Source organism: Octodon degus, unplaced genomic scaffold, assembly GCF_000260255.1.
Source record: "Octodon degus isolate 3935 unplaced genomic scaffold, OctDeg1.0 scaffold00057, whole genome shotgun sequence".
NCBI classification, from domain to species: domain Eukaryota; kingdom Metazoa; phylum Chordata; class Mammalia; order Rodentia; family Octodontidae; genus Octodon; species Octodon degus.
The window spans coordinates 1,680,801-1,700,808 of record NW_004524633.1 but is presented as its reverse complement, the minus strand read 5'-3'; the positions used below and the strand labels follow the sequence as shown (position 1 = coordinate 1,700,808).

General features: G+C 55.2%; 2 protein-coding genes across 3 annotated transcripts in view; one reads left to right on the top strand and one right to left on the bottom strand.

Annotated features, from left to right (window-relative positions):
- Positions 1 to 13,748, bottom strand: part of Patj (PATJ, crumbs cell polarity complex component) — a 203,310-nt gene extending 189,562 nt beyond the window's left edge. For both annotated transcript variants that reach the window (XM_023718315.1, XM_023718316.1), the window contains exons 1-7: positions 13,713 to 13,748; positions 6,747 to 6,832; positions 6,564 to 6,619; positions 6,318 to 6,484; positions 5,500 to 5,694; positions 4,272 to 4,411; positions 1,957 to 2,152 (exon numbers count right to left, since the gene is read on the bottom strand). In XM_023718315.1, the coding sequence (XP_023574083.1) occupies positions 1,957 to 2,152; positions 4,272 to 4,411; positions 5,500 to 5,694; positions 6,318 to 6,484; positions 6,564 to 6,603 (738 nt within the window). In that variant the 5' untranslated portion in view covers positions 6,604 to 6,619; positions 6,747 to 6,832; positions 13,713 to 13,748. The remainder of the gene's footprint in view (positions 1 to 1,956; positions 2,153 to 4,271; positions 4,412 to 5,499; positions 5,695 to 6,317; positions 6,485 to 6,563; positions 6,620 to 6,746; positions 6,833 to 13,712) is intronic.
- Positions 13,749 to 16,739: 2,991 nt separating this feature from the next.
- Positions 16,740 to 20,008, top strand: part of Tm2d1 (TM2 domain containing 1) — a 37,281-nt gene continuing 34,012 nt past the window's right edge. Inside the window, exons 1-2 of the mRNA XM_023718300.1 lie at positions 16,740 to 16,818; positions 19,710 to 19,901. Of these exons, the coding sequence (XP_023574068.1) occupies positions 16,740 to 16,818; positions 19,710 to 19,901 (271 nt within the window). The remainder of the gene's footprint in view (positions 16,819 to 19,709; positions 19,902 to 20,008) is intronic.

Sequence of the window (20,008 nt, the reverse complement as noted above, 5' to 3'; positions counted from 1 at the left end):
GCACACAGACACACACACACAGATACAAAGGCACACACATACACACATACACACAGACACAGAAGCACACGTGCACAGACATGCACACACGGACTCAGAAGCACACGCAGACACATGTACACGCACACATAGACACACGGAAACAGACGCCCTTGCCGCAGGGATTGTGCAAACCAGGAGAGAAGTTGAAATACAAGGAAAGCACGGGCAGAACCAGGCCTCCGGGCCAGCGCTTTGCACTGAACCGACCCCGTTAGCAGCCAGGACACACACAGGCCTGGCACCGTAAGAATCTGCACTGGGGTTGAAGAAGAGTGCCAAAGCATCGTGGAGATGCTGGGGGCCAGCACAGGGATAAGACACACAACTCAAGATAAGGAGCGGGCGCTTGAACTGTGTTAAAAGGCCAGGGAGATAGCTCAGTGGCACAAGTGCCTGCTTGGCAAGTGCAAAGTCCTAAGTTTGATCCCCAGTACCAAAAACAAAAACGGATAACTACTACAGCCAGACATGGTGGCCCATGCCTGTCATCCCAGTGCTCAGGGCAAGGCCAGCCTGGGCTACAAAGTGATACACTACAAAACAACCTATGCTGAAAACCAAAACAAAACCACCTGCTCTGCAGAGGACGATGTGTGAGCACAGGGGAAGGCGCTGGCAAAGCCCAAGGCAGCCCCAGCCAAAGGCGCTGTGCGGAGGTGGAGCTGGGCAAAGAAGTGCGAACACTGCAGGGGGCAGAGCACGGCCGTGAACCTAGGTGGGGCGGCACAGGCCATGTCTCCTGCACGCAGGAGGACAAAAGTTCAAGCCCCTCAGCAACTTGAGAATCTGCCTCGAAGTGTAAAATGAAGAAAGGGCTAGCGAGCATGCTCCAGGAGAAGGCCCTGGCTCGGGCCCCTGTGCTGCACACAGAGGAACTGAGCAACCAAATGCATGCGGTGCACACTGGGAAATGCACCGGGCTCCCAGCTGGAGCACTTCATGGCACCTGGGAGGCGGCCGCACGCACGAAGGGGCCGAAAGTCTGCCTCTTCCCAGCTACGCAGTTCCTGCTTTGGGCTGCCTAAGCGTCATGGGTGCCTTGGGCAGCGCTTAGGCTGACAGCCTGTGACCTCGCTGGGCACCAGACATGCAGCTTTGCGCTGCGTCCCACAGAAGGAAGAGTGAAGAAATCAGCGAGCACTTAGTGTTCTAAGAAAATAAGGCTTACTGCTCTGCATTCTGAAGACGCAGCCAAAACCTACAAAGCAAGTTGAAGGGTCCCAGAAGAGACGCTCTTCTTGCAAACTGTGCAGCACGCGTGCACCCTCGCGTGAAAGCAAGGACTTCCGACGCGCTGACGGCCTAGCCGTGACCCTTTGCGTCACTCAGAAAAACAACACTTTTGAAATAAACTTGGGATGCTCAACAGAAAATCTCTAGTAAAAACCCTCAATTAACTGGCTACCTCTTCAAGGAGCGCAAACTTTCCACCATCAATAAATCATACTTGAGATTCGGTATGGCCCAGATGTTAAAAAATAACCTTAAGAAGACCCATAGGACATTGAAAAACCAAAAAAAAGCCCCACCAAATGTATTGGGAGGCTGAGGCTGGAGGATCACTGAGAATTCAGGGGCAGACTGGCACACACAGCGAGTCCCTGTCTCAGAAAACATGCCTGTAGTGCCAGCAGTTGTGAGGCTGCTGAGGCAGGAGGATCAGTGAGTTCAAGACCACCTGGGGCTCCAGAGTGAGCACCAGGACACCCTGAATTGCACAGTGTGACGCTGTCTCAAAAAGACAAAAATGAAATGAAGCAAAACAAAATATAAACAAATGCCCTCCGCACAACTTGGCTTCTGAGCACCAGCAGTTTTTGCTGTGCTCGCTGCACAACAGCCCTTCTTGACGTCAGTGGCTGCTGCCTGCTAAGTCCTCAACCCCCAGGTGAGGAGGGTCCCCCCCACACTTACCTCCTCGGGTGCGGCGGCGCACACGGGGCTGGTGGGTGTCCCGCTGCTCAGGAGCCTGGGCTCCCGGGCCACCACAAGGTGTAGGGGCCCCGTGCTATGCTGGAGCAGAGCAACTGCCTGCTGGTGGGAGACTGTCCCGTCCAGGGCTGTGTAGTTGATGGCCAGGATCTGGTCATTTTCCTTCAGCCGCTGAGCCCTGCACGGCAGAGGAGAGAATCATGGTTGGCTATGTGGTTGGTGACGGCCTGGGAGCAGCGTGTGCTCAGGGCTGCTGCACTGCGTATACCCCAGGATCACACCGGCACTCGGCAGCCTGCCCTGGGTCCCCGACCCAATACCTGTTTCACCCACCATGCAACATCATTGAATGCAGGACGCATGCACACACACATACACACACATACGTGCATGTGCACACAAGGACACTCACTTTTAAAAGCTATCTGCCTAGGAAAATAAATACAAACAACTTGGCAACAAAAACAATGCGGGATCCAGACTTGGCATTCTGGCCGACTCAGCCCACCCTGTGGCAGCTGCCTCCTAGCACAGCCCAGCCTTGTCACCAGCAGGTCCCCCTGTCCTCCCTGTCCAAGAAGTATGACCTGGTCACAGCGACCATGGCTCCCGTATCCTTCAGGAACCAGTCTTCCAGCTACTAGCCAACACTGCGTTGGAAAGGAAACTCTAAAAGTCTCTTTGCTAAGACAGCACCATTGTGGACACTGAGGAGCCCTGCAGGTCAGGGCGTGTGCGTACCTCCCTCCCTGCTCCACCTCTGTGGAGCAGCTGGAGCACAGCTGGGTATGTGCAGGTGCCCCCCGCAGCTCTGGCCTGGAGTGCAGGCTGTGGTGTTGGCCCATTCTGCCTGGCTGAGGGTCAGGGTCTCAGTGCCCTCAAAGCCACACGTGTCCTGCTCATGCACCCTGCCCTGTGTCAGGGAGCCCTACCTAAAGCCCATGTCCACCAGGACTGCTGAGGGTGTTCTGCTGTGCTCTCTGGGAGGCAGGAGTCCCCCGTCATCACCATGGTGCACTCCTGCCGCCCCAAGACTCCAGACGTGGGTGCTGAAGGTAACCAGGTCCGAGCCCGGTTGGCACTCCGAAGGGCACTCAACGAATGAGCGAGTGAATGAATGCCCTGTGTGCTGATCGTGCGCCGTGGTCACCGCAGTCCTCCAGGCCGGGCGCACGGCTGCATCCCAGCGCTCAGGAGGCTGAGGCAGGAGGACAGCGTGCGTTCAAGGCCAGCCTGAACTTCATAGGCAGACCCTGTCTCAAAAATACATACATACATACATATGCGAGAGAACCCTCCAGAGGAAGCACAGCCCAAGGACTGCTTCCTGTGATGGCCTAAACCCAGACTCTTAGCATAAGTATCGCCATGATAAACTTTAGCGGACCCTCTAGTTGCGAAAACAGGCCCACATGCAAAACAAGGAGGAAATGTGCCCTGACAAAGCGCTGACCTGCAGCAGTAACAAGAGAAAACGCCAGACGTACAGGAAGAGAGTTACATTTTCATTCTGTTTGACAAGCAGGAAGTGTTACTTATTTTCTCTGTTTTTTCACTTTATATACTCACGACCACCCACTCGGACTCTGAACGGGGTCTATGCCGCGAAGCTCAGCTATTAAAGACCTTCAAAATCTTAACTGGCTACTTGGGTTCCTGTATCGATTACGAACCCGCAACACTTCCTAAGGAAGGATGTTCAGGGATGCACACCAGCTGCGCGCTGAGAAGCCTGCCCCATGCCTCGCTGCTGCTCCGGGCACACCAGCTGCCCTGGCCCAGTGCACAGCGGTTACCCCGAGACCAGGGTAACGGCCGGTGCTCAAGGCTCCGCCCAAGCCCTCCCCCCTGGCCTGTGCACAGATACCTCTGCACTGACACCAGTCACACTGACCAAGCTGCTTCTCCCTGGTAAGCGTCGGCCTCTGCTCCCCAGGGCTTGCTGTGCCCCAACTCAGCAGCAGCTCCCTGAGTTTCAGATCCTGGAACCCATGAGTGGGGTTCCTCTGAGCTAGGAACAGTTGGACAAGCGCTGTCCCTGCCACACTGTGAGCTCAGCCCTCTCACCCCAGCCCTCCTGCCCCAGAGGCAGACCGCAGACTCCGACTGCACGTAGTGCCGCCTGGGTGTCTTCCCACCCTGGGTACCCAGCTGTGTGCGGCAGCTGCCACCAGGCGGGGGCAGAGAGGCATGGTCACAGAGGTCTGCTGGGCCGGGAGTGGCTTGGGGGAGTGCGCTAACAATAATAATGACCATAAAATCATCTTCAGAACCAGCAGAAAAACACCACGCCCCACCTGTCGGCCACGCTGCCCCGATGCACCTCCTTCACAAAGATGTCCACCTCGCCCGGGCGCTGGCTCCGCAGGGCCACCACACTGAAGCCCAGGCCCCCAGTGGGCGGCCGCTCCAAGTCGATGCACTCCACCTGTCGGCCCTGAGGGGACAGAGGACAGGCGTCACGCCCACTGCACACACTGCCCGGCAGCAGCTGCATTCATACAGTGAGAACTCTGTATGTGCCATCTGCTCATGGGAGCATCACGCGAGGGGGACAGCCACGAAGTCAGAAAGGAAGTGGAGCCAGGCGTGGAGGAGCGCCTTCCAGCCATCGCTCGGGGGGCTGAGGCAGGAGGACCGCCAGTCCTCACCCAGCCCGGGTACTGCAGTGAGACTCTGCCTCAAAATAAAAGTAACAAAGGAGTCGGGGTGTATCTCAGTTCCAAAGCCCTGGGTTCAGTCCCCAAAGCCAAAATCCCAAATGACACTTACCTATCACCCCTGAAGCAGACTAGTTCGTTTTATTTCACTTGGTTTTACTTTATATTCTATTTCGAGGTATGGTCTTGCTAATGGGTCTGGGCCATTACCAAACTCACAACCCTCCTGCTCAGCCTTCCTAGAGCTGGGATTGCAGGGACCACCACCCTGCCTGGGTTAGACAGCTTTTAGTTTGTTTGTCTCTTCCTTTCCCTTTTTTGGAGCACCAGGGATCTAACTCAGGACCTTGCGCTTGCCAGGCAGGAGCTTATGCCACAGAGCTAAGTTTTGAACTCAAATTTCATATGCAAAGCTATTTCTTTGGTGGTAAAATGAACAAACACAAAAGTAACACATCCCGAAGTCCAACTGTCATTTAGATTTAACAGGTGTAGGGGCTCACGCAGCTGCCTTGCAAGTCATTTCCCCAGATCCCCAAATTGCATTATTTTCCAGCAGCCACTAGTTCATTTTGGTATAACATTAAAAAGCTTCAGGACTCTTCTGCCCCTTGTGTGCAGACACACGCGTGCTGGATCACTCCAGGACTCTCTCCTCTTAGGAGAGAGACATCCGATTCGCGATGGAATCTTTGCCTAAAACTCCCCTCCTGACACAGATGTTCCCGGGGGACTCTACACCCCACCACTTCTGACAGAGGGGCTGGACATGGAGCCAGGGCTCCCCGAGGACAGAGGTGCCCAGGGTGAGTCCAGGGACCTACCGCTCTCCCGCTCTAGCCTGGGGCCAGGGAAGTGAGCCCACCTGCGCCAGCCGCCCCACTGCAGCACTGAAGCCCTCGCCATCTGGCTTCGGGGTGCAGGGCCCGGGCCCCGGGGCAGCCGCACAGGCATCGGCGGGCTGGGCTGCATGCCCGTTGGCAGCAAGGTCAGTGAACACAAGCAGGCCCTTTCGGGAGAAGTCGAAGTTGGCAGAAGTCGCTGAGGAGCTGTGGCTGAGCTGGGGGAGAATCAGAGAGTGACCACAGTGTCCCCAGGAAGAGCGCTGCCACTCCCACATGCAGCTCACAGGCCAGGGGAGGGCTTAGGGGACAGACGGACGGATGGACGGACACACACACACACACACACACACACACACACACGGGGGTCTCCCTAGCTGCTCGGCAGGAGGACCATGAGCTACAGCCCAGCCTGGGCAGCACAGTGAGTCCAGTCCAGAGCATTAAAAAAAAATGAAGACGAAGACAGACAGACGCAGACAGGCATATGAAAGAAGCAAAGCATAGCCCGATGTGTGCCGCCAGCCGGGACTACTTTCTTTGTGTGAGGCAGGGTCTCACCATGTAGACCAGGCTGGCCTTGAACTCAAGGAGATCCTCCTGCCTCAGCCTCCTGAGTGCTGGGATGATGGATGAATGTGTGCCACCACCCCTGGCCCACACTTTTAAGCAAGTACAGAAACCTTGCAGAGCCCAACCTAGAATGTATCACCAACTCCTGCAGCTCCCAGCTAACGCCCCCCCAGGGTGAGGCAAATCCGTTCTCCACCAGGCCCAGTGCACAGGCCATCTCACCGTCATACCCCCATCCCTCCCTGTGGGCTGCCCTCTGGGGACTCACCTGGCCCTTGAGCTGCCGCAGGGACTTCTGCAGCGTGAGGATCTGGGTGAAGAGCGGGCTCTGCAGCGTATTGCAGAAGGCGGTCAGTGTGTCGTGCTGTGACGTGTCGCCCTTGTCCTGCAGCTTGGCCCGCAGCCGCTCGAGCACCTGTAGCGCCTGCAGTTTGTCTAAGAGGAGGAGCCGTGAGCACTGTCCTCACTGCCCCGGTGCACAACCTGCAACCCAAGACAAGCGCCTGTGGCCTACCTGTGACTGGATTTTCCGGCATCTCCGGTTTTCTCTTCATTCACTTGCAAGGAACCCTGAAGAGAGACGCAAAACACAAAGATGCATCTCTACATGCAAGACACCTGCGTCCTGCGGGGAAGCGAGCAGGGCAGGTACAGCAGGGCGGACAGGGCAGGCGGCCTTCTCTGTGCTGTCACTGCCCCGGGGCGCCACGCCCGCCACAGTGGCCAGGCCTGGATCCACTCCCTGGGGCCAGGACTAAACTCACAGACTCAAGGTAGTTTCTACTGAGTAAAAGATACACATACAGTCAGAGCAGGAACTCCTGGACTTCCAAGTCGTTACCAAGAACAGTGACAAGGTCTGTGCGCAAAAGACCCACACAGGACAGATTGTCACGTTTTATTTATAAAAGGCCCAAACCAAGCTGGGCACAGTAGTGCACACCTATAAGCCCACACTCAGGACACTGCGGCAGGAGGAGCACTGAGTTTGAGGCCAGCCTGGACTACATAGCCAGACGCTGTCTCAAAAAAGCAAGCAAGCAAGCGAGCACAGACAACGGGGTTTCATTCCTGGGAAGTTCAGGGACCCAACACCAACCTCTTTCGGCAGTCTCACTACGTAGTCCAGGCTGGCCTTGAGCTCACATTGATCCCCCGCTGCAGCCCCAGGGACTGATACCCCAGACAGACACACTACCTTCTGGCTTTTTGCTTTTCTTTATTACAGGGCCCGGTGAGGACTCAGAAGGACAAGACAGGATTGTGCTCTCTAACACTGGGCAGGGGCCCAGAGAGCTCTGGGGCTGCAGCGTCCCATGGTGTGCACACAGCAGTGTCTGCACATGGCATACGCTCTTGAGGGTTTATTTATTTTTATTACATTTATTTATTGTGTGTGTGTGTGGCCAGCTCAGCCCACCAGGGGGCGGGGCTGGCTGGCATGTGGTGCTGGGGGATTGAACCGCGGTCCCTGTGCTTTGCCAAGCTTGTTTCAAGTAGGTGCTTTAGACCACTGAGCCATCTCTCCAGCCCCAATGACAGACTTCTGAAAAGGATCCTAAGTAGAGAAAGTGAGGTACCAAATCAAGAGTCAGGGGCACCTAACTAAGTCTGCTCTGGGCTGGCCCTCCTGACGGTTCATACTACGGCACTCCTCAGGGCAGTTCTGGGGAGCACAAGGGACAGAGATCCAAGGCAGGCATCCCCTGGCTGTGACTGGAAGCATGCGGGCACTGGGTGGTCCTTCCAGGAGCCCCACACTGCTGTCCTGACCCATCAGGAACCCTGGGCCTGGATCAACAGCTGTCCCACATCGGCCTGGGCACAGCAGCTGGGTAGCTGAGCAGAAGCGCATGGGGACAGCGAGGGGTTCCAGCACGGAAGAGAGGTCCCTGAGCTCACTGGACCGTGGTTCCCGGAGTAACCCAGACAGGGGTCTTGGAAAGCCTTGTGCCAGCCAGCTAGTGCCTGCGACCCACAGGAGGATAGCCGATGGCTCCTGGAACCCGGGCTGGTGGCCACAGCTGCAGGTGTTGACCTCTCCACTGTGGGCGCAGGCGCACCTGCAACCCCAGCACTTGGGAGGCTGAGGCGGGAGAATGGAAAGCCCAAGGCCAGCTGGGCCATGTAGAAAGGCCCCGTCTCATGACAAACAAACACACACCGACCTGTTTAAAGCAAAGAGTGCAAACCAGGCAGGAAGACCCTGCCTTCCACCATCCGGCTTCAACAACACACATTAATTGCTGAAGGTAAACTGTCCCATGTCAGTGGGAAAATCCGTGGGGTGCGGACTGTGCTGCGCTCCTCGTGAGGGTGACACAGCAGCTGCCACAGAGCCACCGAGCCACTGAGGCATAGGGATTTAATTCACTTTTACTGCCACTGCTACTTCTGAGGAGCTCTTCTGCAGAAACACTCGAGAAAGGGCACAGACGTGCGTGCAAGGATGTTTGTTCACTGCACAATTCTTATTAGTGAAGCTCCAGGAAAAATTCACAGAATAAAACCCAGCAACAGTCTTTGCAGTCACAAAGTGGGGCTGAGGACAGGGAGGGGACACAGAGCCCGAGGCACAGTCCTACTGTCGCAGACTCCCGTGGAGGACTCCCGGCACACACAGCCATGAGCACACGCGTGAGGGTGTCCCCAGAGGACATGGGCCCTCATTTTAAATGTGGGGACACAGCAGGGCCAAAGCCTGACAAGGACAGGGCATCCCCACGTGGCCCACAGCCAGGCGCACACCTGTTGGTCTGCAGTGCCAGCTGGGCCGCACCCAGGCAGGAGAGGACAGACACCCCCCCACCTCCGCATGAGTTCCACGGTTGTACTCGGAGGCCCCCACGCGCTCACACCCACGGCTCAAGTCACTCCTAGGAAGGACAGAGGTGCTGCCCCAGCAGCCAAGTGGCCACTGAGCCTCTGTGACCTCCCCAAGGAGGTTATCTCTCAGTGTGGCCCTGCAGGGCGCCCTGAGTGAGGTGGGTGTGGCCTGCAGGAACCACAGCCCCGAGGGCAGCTGCACACACCACGGCCAGGAATTTTCCATGTGCGGCTACTATAGGATTTGTGGTTTTTTGTTTTTTGTTTTTTTGGCAGAACCAGGGATTGAACTCAGGCCCTTTCGCTTGCCAGGGAAGCACTTAGTCCACTGAGCCATCTCCCCAGCTCCTACTATAGGATTTGACCGAAAGAAGTTACCACAATATTGTGTTTCTTAACAAAAAGTAAAGATAACAATGCACAATGTATTAGCCATCAGTAGCCTCCTATTATCCTTTTGGAATTTTTTTTTTTTCTCTTTAAAAATAAAATAAACAGCTGGGGAGATAGTTCGGAGGCATAAGCACATGCCCAAACTTGATCCCCAGTATCTCATGCTGTGCTGGCCCCGGGGTGATGGCAAACACTTGTAATCCCAGCAATGGGGAGACTGAGGCAGGAGGATCTGCGAGGGGAGACCCTGTATAAAAATAAAAGAAAAAAAAAACCACTAAAAAAAAATAAGCCAGGTGTGGTGGAGCATACCTGTAATCCTGGCATTCAGGAGGCTGAGGCAGGAGGCTCACTAAGTTCAAGACCAGCCTGGCTACAAAGTGGGTCTAAGGTCAGCCTGAACTGGATAGCAAGACCCTGTCTCAAAAAAGACCAACAGTAAAAACTTAAAAATATAAAATAAAATTTTCATGTTTAGCTCAAGAAAAAAATTTTGTGTCTGTAGCCAACATTAATTTTGGAAAGCTTGAAAAAAATTGATGTAGAGACAGGAACTTAATTTAACTTAAACTTCTGGTTGAAGAAAACTTACTGAAAAGTTTTATTAACCTCTTCAGATCAGGAATGTAGGAAAATGTTTGGGGCTTGGTGGCGCAGTCCTGTAACCCCAGCACCTTGGAGGCTGAGGAAGAGGGTCACTGTGAGCTGGGGCCAGCCTGAACTACACAGCTAGGCCCTGTCTCAACCCCCCACCCCAGAAAGAAAAAGAATTTAGGCAAAAACAACCTGTGCCAGACGCTCTTCTGCCTCCCCAGTGACTTCTGGGCCGCTCTGCTGAAGATTTAGGCGGTCCAGATCCCGCCATCTCCACAGCAGGAAGGCATCCAGGCCCTGCTGCAAGGTGACCAGGGGCACCATCAGACGGGCACGGCCACTGGGGACAGACAGCGGGCTGCGCGTGCCCCGTCTAGTCGGGGCGAGGAAAGGTTGGTTCCTTGGCACAGCAGCGTGGGACGCCCAGAGCTGAGGGGTGGAATTCACCTTGCTCGGCCAGAGAGCAACAACGGTCACCACAGGAGCAATGTGGCTGCTGCTAGCACAGACTCAAGCCTCGCCTGGCTCAGGCTCTCAGAAGTAACTTTCCAGTCCGGAACACTGTCTGACTGCGTGTGGTGCCGCAGGCAGAGATCTCAGCTCGCAGGAGGCTGAGGCAGGAAAGCTGGAAATCCCAGGCCCACAGGGCTAGATAGGAGATCTTGGGTTTTGCTTGTTTGTTTTGGGTTTTGGATGTTTTGTCTTGTTCGGTTTCGGCACTGGGGGTGGAACCCAGGACCCTCCTTCAGCCACAACCCAGAACCAAGAAGGTCAGGAGCCCCTAGGGAGGGCGACCTCCCAATGACAGCAGGGTCCCCCAAGCAACACCAGGGAGCACCTGCCAACCTGACCCTCAAGAGGAGGTGAGCTCTCTCCCCACAGAGGAATATAGTTCTTAACAAGAACCAGGCATGTTGGTCGCATCTATAATCCCAGTAGGAGGCTGTGACAGGAGGATCTGTCTGTTGTTCAAGGCCAACCAAAAGGAGCTGGGTATGGTGGTGCACACCTGGAACCCCAGTATACGAGAGGCTGAGGCAGGTGGGTCAAAAGTTTAAGCCCAACCTAGTCAATTTATCAACATAGCAAGACCTGTCTCAGAAAAAAAAAAAAAAGGTGGGGAATGTAGCTCAATATAAAGGCCCTGGGCTCAAGCCCCAGTACCACCAAATAAATGATCAATCAGCCAAGCACAAGTACAGTTGAGAGGACTAAATAAAATACACTGGGGCCTGTGCCCCGCACCTGACACTCTTCACCAAATGGCATGGCATTGCTCTGGACTAGAGCAGCTGGGGACATTTCGGGGCTGTAGAACAGCTGTGGTTAAAGTGTTATAGTTAAGCTAGTGGAGGTTTCCCTGGGTCGGTGGTCAGCAATTGGCATCTCTGAGAAGATGCCATGAAAACCTCACCAGTGTGGAGGTGATGGAGGGGCCAGAAGGGGACCCAGGCTGAGTTCAGGGTCTACACGTGGGGTGTCAGTAATAAGCATTAATAAGGTCTTTTATGTTTTTGTTTTTAGACACAGGATCTTACTGTGCAGTTCAGGCTGGCCTCGAATTCATGGATATCCTCTTGCCTCAGCCACCAGCTTCCAGGATCTCAGGTGTGCACCACCAAGCCCAAGTTAATACGGTATTTTATTTTTAGGGAAGGGTCTACAGGGCGCTTAGGGTATCACCACTAGATCAGACTAGTAGTGATCCGCCTGTTTACAGCCTCGCAAGAGCTGGGATCACAGGCATGGGCCACCACACCCAGTCTCAATTGCATCTCATCCAGCCCTGGGGTGGGGCTGGCATGACAGGCCCAGGGATCCAACCCCTGGCCCCTGCACCTGCTTGGAGGCTCTTTAATCTGCTGAGCTATTTGGCCGGCCCAATAAGGTATTTTAAACTGCTTGAAAATCCAACGTGTGTTTTGCTGTCATGCAGTGTCTCAATCCCAGCCAGCCCCATGTCAGGAGCTCCACACCTGGCTTGCCAACAGCTCACCATGCAACTGGGTTCTTCAGAAAGACCCCTGCATGCGTCCCAAGAAAACCGCTCCGTCTGTCAGCTCCTGAAGCCTGGGGCACTTCTGTCAAAGCAGCTGTGAGCCAAGCACGGTCTGACTCTCACACTGCCCCTCCAGGCCCCAGAACCAGCCTCAGGAAGGGGAGACTGGCCTACCCAACCTCAGTGAGTTGCTTCCTCCACCCCAGAATAGAGGGCAGAATCTGTAGACCTACCCAGTCAGCCAGCACCCCATGGCCTCTCCACCTCTAAGAGGGGTACAGCCCCAGGGTAGATCCCAGCGCCCCAAAATAGAAAAGTATCTAAAGTTACCAAAGTGCCCTCTACTTGCACCAGAACATAAAATAGGGGCTTTCAAAATGTCCCAAAGTCTACACAAAACCCTAGGTCACATGACAGCAGTTACACAACCTGAAATATAAAGGTGGATGGGTTACATTTACTCCTAAGAAAACCGAACTGCAGTCAAGGTGAGCAGAGCCTCTGCAGGGGCTGCCCAGTCCTCACCTTCCATGCTTTCATTTTCATTAAATGGTAACAAAGAGGTGAACTCAGGCTGCCTGGCTGAGCAGTGGGGCCAGTCGTGAGCTGCAGGCCACCGGGAACCTCACCCTGGGGGCGCTGAGGCAGGAGGATGAGCCCAGGGCCTGCCTGGGAGAGCAGAAAGAACCGAGAACCTTCTCAGGAGGATAGGATCACAGTGCAGGTGTGAGGGCCAGGAGGGTGAACCACTGTCTCAATGGCACAGGTTTTCAAGGTGAATTTCTTGTAAGAAAATACACTGGCACGCCAGCGTGGCACACACACCTGGAATCCCAGCACTTGGAAGGCTAAGGCAGAAGAATTGCCAAGTGTTGGAGGCCAGCCTGCACTGCACTGAGACGTGGGCAGCAGTGGGGTGGGGCAGGGACCTGGGGCCCCGACTAGCAGGACACAGCACAGCCCACCCGGCACCAGGCCAAACCCAACCGGGACGGGCAGAATATTTTTATTCCAAAAAATAAAAAGATTTAAAAAAATATGCTGACACTTGCCCATATGCAAACTTTTTTTGGGGGGGGGGAGAACCAGGGAATGAACTCAGACTCTTGCGCTTGCCAGGGAAGTACATATTCCATTGAGCCATCTCTCAGGCCCCAAACTTCTAAAACACAAACTGGCCTGGCAAGCGCAAGGGCCTGAGTTCAATCTCGGAGGGGGGGGGGGGGGACCTGAAAGAAAATTCACCCCCAAGTCAGGACTGCTTTTCTTTCACAGCTTCTGGGCGCTGGCTCAGCTACTGTCCCCGACCTCAGCAGGTGGGCAGCGTATGCCCGCGCACCCCAGCCCCTAGGATCCGCCAGAACAGGGGCAGGCCCGCGGCCCCGGGCCCCAATTTCCTCCGGAGTTGAACCAGGGTTTGTACTCGCGCGAGGCGCAGCGCGCCCCGGCCCGGGAGGGCGGGGGAGGGTGCGGCGCGGGGCTGACGTCGCCAGGGCGAGGCTGGGAAGCCCGGGGCGGGACGACGCGGCCCGGCCTCGGACTGCACCCTGCTGTGCCCGTCCCGGGCGGCCACGGGTGGGGGGTGCCTGTCTCCCGCGGGGTCTGCCCGTCTCGGGGGGCTCGGCCTGGTGCCCGGTGGGCTGCGCTGTGTCCGGCGAGTCGGGGTCCGGGGTCCCCCCACCCCACCGCGGTCAGGGCTCGCTCGGGTCACGCCTCGGGACGGGCCTCCGCCGCGGTCCCTGCGGCCGGACGCGGCCGCCGAGGCAGGAGAGTGCAGGCCAGGGCGCGGAGCCACTGTGGTCACCGGCCCGGCTCGCTCAGGTTCGGGGTCCCCAGGGCCCCCACCCTTACCTGTCCGCGGCGGTGCAGGCTGGGGCAGCTCACCTGGGCGGAAGTGGGCGGGGCCACCTGCGCCACCCGCGGGGACAAGCGGGGCGGGGACTGGGCGGGGAGGGGACAGCGTGGGACGGGCGGAGCACTGACCTGCTCGCCCTGCTGCCTGGCTCTGGGCTCCTTTGCGTCAGCAGAAGTGGCGCGACTTGAGAGTGAAGCCCTGGGCCCGTGGACATCGTGCGTTCAAGGGTGGGAGGGTGGGTGAGTGGATGGGTGGGTGCGTGGGTTCCTGGGGTGGCTGCACGGTTCTCTCTCCTTCCATTTCACTTGGAAGCAGGCTCCCACATCTCCTGTGGGCTCTGACCCACCTTGTCCCTCAGGGAAACCTTGGGCCAGGACCCAAACCTGACAGGCACCCCCACCCCACCTCCTCAGCTCGCAGCCTGACTTCCGGAAAGGAAGGGGCTGCACCCTTACCCTCCCAGCATTTCACTGTCAAGCACCCTTGGTGAGAAAGAAGCAGTCATTGGCACCCTATTCACAGAACACATGCAGTGTCTGTGAGGTTCTCCAGGACCTGGAAGGATGTGTGAAACCGGTCCCGTGTCCAGGAAGGGGAGTCCCCAGCAGCTAAGCGTGAGGACATCCGTCACATCTCGCGCTCCGCCCGGTGGGCAGATTCCGAGACAGACAGCAAGGAGGCCTGGCGAGGAGACCGCTGCTCCTGGATTTCAGGAGTGAGGTGTCCACTGTGCAGCGCACTGCGGCCCAGCTTGCGAAGCCTGACAGCACTCAGTAATGACCACGGTGAGAAAGGAGGCCCGCAAACGACCCTGCTCACCACAGCTGGGAGGAAAAGCAGGGCCAGAAAAGCAAGGACCTCAGCATAAAGGTAGCCATAGCAGAAATGACCTCTGGGTGGAAAATTACAAAACACCCATGAAAGAAATAGAAAAGAACAGGCACAGAGAGGGAAAGACGTGGTGTTCACGGAGTGACAGGTTAACATCCTTAAATTGTCCACACTACCCAAAGCCACTTATGCATTCAAAGCAGTAATCCTGGAGCCACACACGGGCCTTCTTTATAAGGCATAAAAACAGCTGAATAAAGTCTATAAGGACTCGGAGAAAGCCCGAGTAGCAAGAGGACCTTGAGAAAAAAGAGTAAAGCTGAATGGGGCTGGGGATATAGCTCAGTGGCACAGCGCCTGCCTGGCAAGCGCAGCCCTCAGTTTGATTCTTGGCACCGAAAAACCCCAAACCAACCTGCAAACAAAGAATAAAACTGAGTGGGTCAGGGATATAGCTCTGCAGCATAAGTACCTGCCTGGCAAGCGCAAGGTCCTCAGTTTGGTCCCAGGTACCGCAAAAATAAAAAATAGCAATAAAGCTGGAGGATCCCAATATGTAAGTACAAAACATACTAAAAGCCATGGTTACCAAGAGATCCAGCATGTGCCACCTAGAACCAGCACAGAGGGCAGAGTGCAAATCCACGTGCAGTCAGGACCCTGGAAATAACTCAGCAGTCTAAGCGCCTGCCTGGCACGTGCAAGGACTGGGTTCGATTCCCGGCACCGCTGCTGTGCCAGCCCTGCCTCTGAGCTTCCGAGTAAGACCCTGCACCAAATACATAAATTAAAAAAAAAAAAAAAGGAAATCCACATGCAGGCCCATGCAGCCAGCCCACATTCCATGCAGGAGCCTGCAATGTACACTGGAAGGGAAGGGCACATGAAGGGAGCGAAGGTGTGTGCTGTCCACCACGTAGTGAGACCACGTCTCAAAAAATCAAAAGACAAAACAAGCAAACAAAAAAAATAGTTTTTTTCACAGTAAAAGAAATGATCAGGGGCTGGTGAGATGGCTCAGTGGTCTAAAGCACCTACTTAGAACAAGCTAAGCTAAGCAAAGCACAGGGACCGCGGTTCAATCCCCAGCACCACATGCCGGCCCACCCCGCCCCCTGGTGGGCTGAGCTGGCCACACACACACACACACACACTAAATAAATAAATAAAGTTAAAAAAAAAAAAAAAGAAAGAAATGATCAGAGTGAGAATGGGCAAACACTTGTCTTTTTTTTTTTTTTTTGTCTTTTTTGAGAAAGGGCCTGTAGTTCAGGGTGGCCTTGAGCTCACTTTGTATGCCAGGCTGGTCTTGAGCTCTCCATGATCCTCCTGCCTCAGCCTCCCGAGTGCTGGGATTACAGGCGTGTACTACCATGCTCGGCTGGCACAAACACTTGTGGTCTAACAAGAGGTCAGTGTCGAGGCCTGAGGAGACAGCTCAGTGGCATAAGTGCCTGCCTGGCAATGCGAGGTCCTGCCTTCCTTCCCCCAACTGAAAAAACAAAACAAACAAAAAAGAGGGCCAGTGTTGAGAATCTACTGGGAACTCAAAAGCTCCCAGGAAAGGCAGGCGTGGAAACTGGATTAAAGAGTGAACGAGTGCCCTGGAAGACGTTCTCCAGAGGGTAAGCACTGGCCTCCCGCAGCCCCACACGACCCGAGGCTCCGCACGTCAGCTCCCAGGCCTGAGCCACCCCTCAGCCAGCCAGAGCCAGCACTATGGAAGCGGAGAAATGAATGCTGGCTGCTGGGAAGGGGGAAGGTGGTTAGGACTTCGAGAGGCCTGCATGGGGTGTTTGGGGCTTCCACAGCTGAAAGGGGGGGCATGTGTGAATCAGGGGACAGCTTTACCGTGCGTAGAGACCCAGGGCCACAAGCTACCACCCACAACGTTAGGAAACTTCTTAAACCTTGATTTTGTTTGTTCCTGTTTGTTTTTTGAGACAGCAACTCACTATTAGCCCAGGCTGCATCAAACCCATGGGGATCCTCCTGCCTCAGCCTCCCATAGGTGTGTGCCACCAAACCCTGCTCCTTGAACATTTGACTGCATTCCTGCCCCTCTACCTCGAAACTCTGCGCTGAGCCTGAAGCAGGGTTAAATTCTTTCTATGGTCCAGGGCCCTCACACGCCCTCCTGAGTCACCTCTCTAAAACTGTGACCTGGCCGCAGTCCTGCACCTTGGCCCTGCATGGCCATTCCAGAGCTATCGGTGATCCGCCCCGCCTGGAATGTGCCTCAGGCCTGCCGAGAGGCGCGGGGGCTCCAACGCAATCACTCCACCGTCTCGTGACTCAGCGTGAGCTTTCCTTTGGCATTTACTGGGAACTAAAAGTATTTCTACCTATGATGAATGTAGTTATGTACTGCAAACATGCACTAATAGAATTTTAAAAACACAAAAGTTTTAAAATGTTTTGAAGGGCCGGGGGAGGGGAGATAGCTCAGCGGTTTATGTGGCTGCCTGGCAAGTGCGAAGTCCTGAGTTCCATCCCCAGTACCAAAAATAAATACAATAAAATGTTTTGATACATTTCTAAACAACTTATTTTGTTCCATATTTTCCCTTCTTGGAGGGAGTCTTCAGAAGTGTCCTTTATTATAAAATGCGAGAGCCTGTGCTCTGAAGCCCAGCTCGTCACAGCCGCAGAGGTCGGCGGCTGAGGCAGGAGGATCCCGAGCTGGCAGTCCGACCCGGACTGCTGAGGCCGTGCCCATCTCAAAGAGACTGAACAGACAAGCACACGTAAAGTGAGCGCTCGGCGCAAGCCTGGGTCTCATGCGGGGAGGAGGGTGCGGCGAGGCCTCGCTGGAAGACACACGGGTAAGAGCAATTCCAGGTTTTGAGCCTGACAGAAATATTGGTGGCTAAACTGAGAAATGCCAATTTACTTTTTTGTTGTTGTTATTTTCTGGGCAAGATTCTGCTTGGCCCTGAGTGAGATCCTCAGCTTGGCCACAGGAGTAGCCTCAAACGCTCTGTGGAGCCCAGGCTGGCCTCAAAGCCACAGTGACCCCTGTGGCTCAGCCTCATGGGTGCTGGGTCGACAGGGTCACCTCCTCAGCAGGTAAAGTAACAGCGCTTTATAGGGTATTGTTTCCGTCCCGAACAGACATTGGAGTCAGGTTGGTCAACTCAGAAGGTGTCACTCCAAGTAGAACTACCTGTTAGCATAATCAGGTGTCCATAAAACCACACGCGTGAAAGGGATCAACAGGGTTGGGGGCTGGGCGGTGGGGGGCTCCCACATCACAGGCTTTGGCTGACACCCTGCTCACCTTTTTCTGTTTCTGCTCCAACTCCACTCCCTGGACTGTGCTGCTCATGAGCTGTGCTTTCTTGAGAATCCTATGGAATTTCTTTTTTTTTTTTTTTTGTGGAACCGGGGATTGAACTCAGGACCTTGCGCTTGCCTGGCAAGCTGCTGAGCTATAGCCCCAGCCCTCTTGCTGAGTTTAAAGCAGCAATGGTGGAGGCCTCTGGAGCTGAGATAGAGGTGGAAGGAGACAGAGGGATGGAGAGGAGGGGAGGGAGGGAGGGAGGGAGGTCAGGGTCAAGGCCACGACCATTCAGCACTGTGGAAAGTTCAAGAGCCACTTCTTTTGGTCTCTCCCACTTTTCATTCTTTTTAATTATAGGGACAGAGCAGAGATAATCATTAAATTATAAAAACAGATTTGTGATGGGATTAATTGGCAAAGCATAAGCATTTTCAAAGTTAATTGTTCAAATCTGTGTGTACACTGACACCACGACCAAGGTCAGCAATATCCTGTGGTGGGCGGGAGCACTGTTCAATCCTACTTTCAGGACACATTCTGAAAGTCAAAATCGAGTCAAACTACAAAGACATTGTTTTATCACAAGATAAAAAGCGTAAAAGGGGCCGGGGAGGTAGCTCAGTGGAATAAGCGCTTCCCTGGCAAGCGCAAGGGCCTGAGTTCAATCCCTGGTTCCACCAAAAAAAAAAAAAAAAGTGTAATAGACACTTGGATCTTTGTCCTGAATTTGACAGACTCCTAGACTGCTAACCTTCCCTAAATCTCATGTTGGGCTGAGGCCGCGGCGGTGCTGGCTGGACACCAGGCACACGGCCCCAAGTGCTTCATCAGAGCCAGGCCCTGGGCTTGGAACTGTAGCTCTGGGGTAGAACAAGTACTCTGCAAGCCCAAGGCTTTGCGTGGCGTTCTGAACGACCCCACAGCTGGGGAGGCTAAGGCAGGAGAACCCCTGGAGCCCAGGAGTTTGAGGCCAGCCTGGGCAACACCCCCCCGCAAGCCCCTATTTCAAAACAAAACAAGGCATGTCTAACTTACTTAACTAGTAGGTATTGCTATTGTGACATGTATTAAACAAGATTCTCTGTCTTTTTCCCTACCAAACCTACAGGCGTTTTTCTTGTCTCTTTTTTTCTTTCTAGGGTCTAGCACTAGCACTGTAGCTTAATGCTGGGCACATAATAAATGCTCAATAAATGTTTCTAAAGAGTGGGAAAGAAGATAAACAGGAGGGTAAGAAGGAAAGAAAGGGAAAGAGGAAGGAAAAGAGAATGAAGTGCACTTAAAAGTAAACTAGTCCTGTACATTTCATAAATCTCCCATCATTCAAACCTTATTTAAAGCATTGACACGCATAAATGTTTTAAAGTATAAAAACAGGGCTGGTGAAACTAAGTGCCTTGGTGAGGCCCTGTCAATAAATAAATAAATAAAAAGGGCTGCAGATACCGATTGGTGTGAAGGACTGGGTTCTAGGCCCGGTACCCAAATATGCATTTCCACCACCTGAGTTCAAGGATGCACAGAGATGTAGTAGGGGCAGGAACCCTGCTCCCCGCCTTGATCCTCGCCGCCCCGCAAGCACAGATCCTGAGACCCGGGGAACACCGGCAGGCGGCGGTACCCAGAGGCAGGGGCCTGAGCACCAAGCCCAGCACCTAGTGGAGTACCGAGCCCAGCACCGCGGGCGCTTTGGGGCAGGACCCGAATTGCCCAGACCGGGTCAAGGAGGAGCTCACGCCAACCCTGTCGAGGCGGCGTCTGGACGCGTGGGTGACTCTCGCTCTTCATCCAGGACGCCCTGCCTGCAGAGCACAGCCGGGAGACCCTCCAGGGGCGCGGCCCCTTTAAGAGCGCCCTGCGCCCCGCCCACCCTCCGGAGGCCCGCGGGGGCGGGACCGGAAGCGGAAGCGCGCGGTGCGCGGGCCAACATGGCGGCCGCCAGGGCCCCGTGGCCCGCGTCTGCAGATCCTGTGGCCGCGCCGCTGCTGGGCGTCCTGTGGCTTGCGGCCGTCGCCTCGGGCTCCTGGGGGGTGGCTGCCACCGCCGCGGCCGGCGCCGAGGAGACGCCGAAGTGCGAGGACCTCCGCGTGGGGCAATATCCTTGGACCGCGGCCCTCGCGCGAGGACGGGGCTGGGGCGACGGGTTGGGGCCGGCGGTGGGGAGGGCCGGAGGGCCGG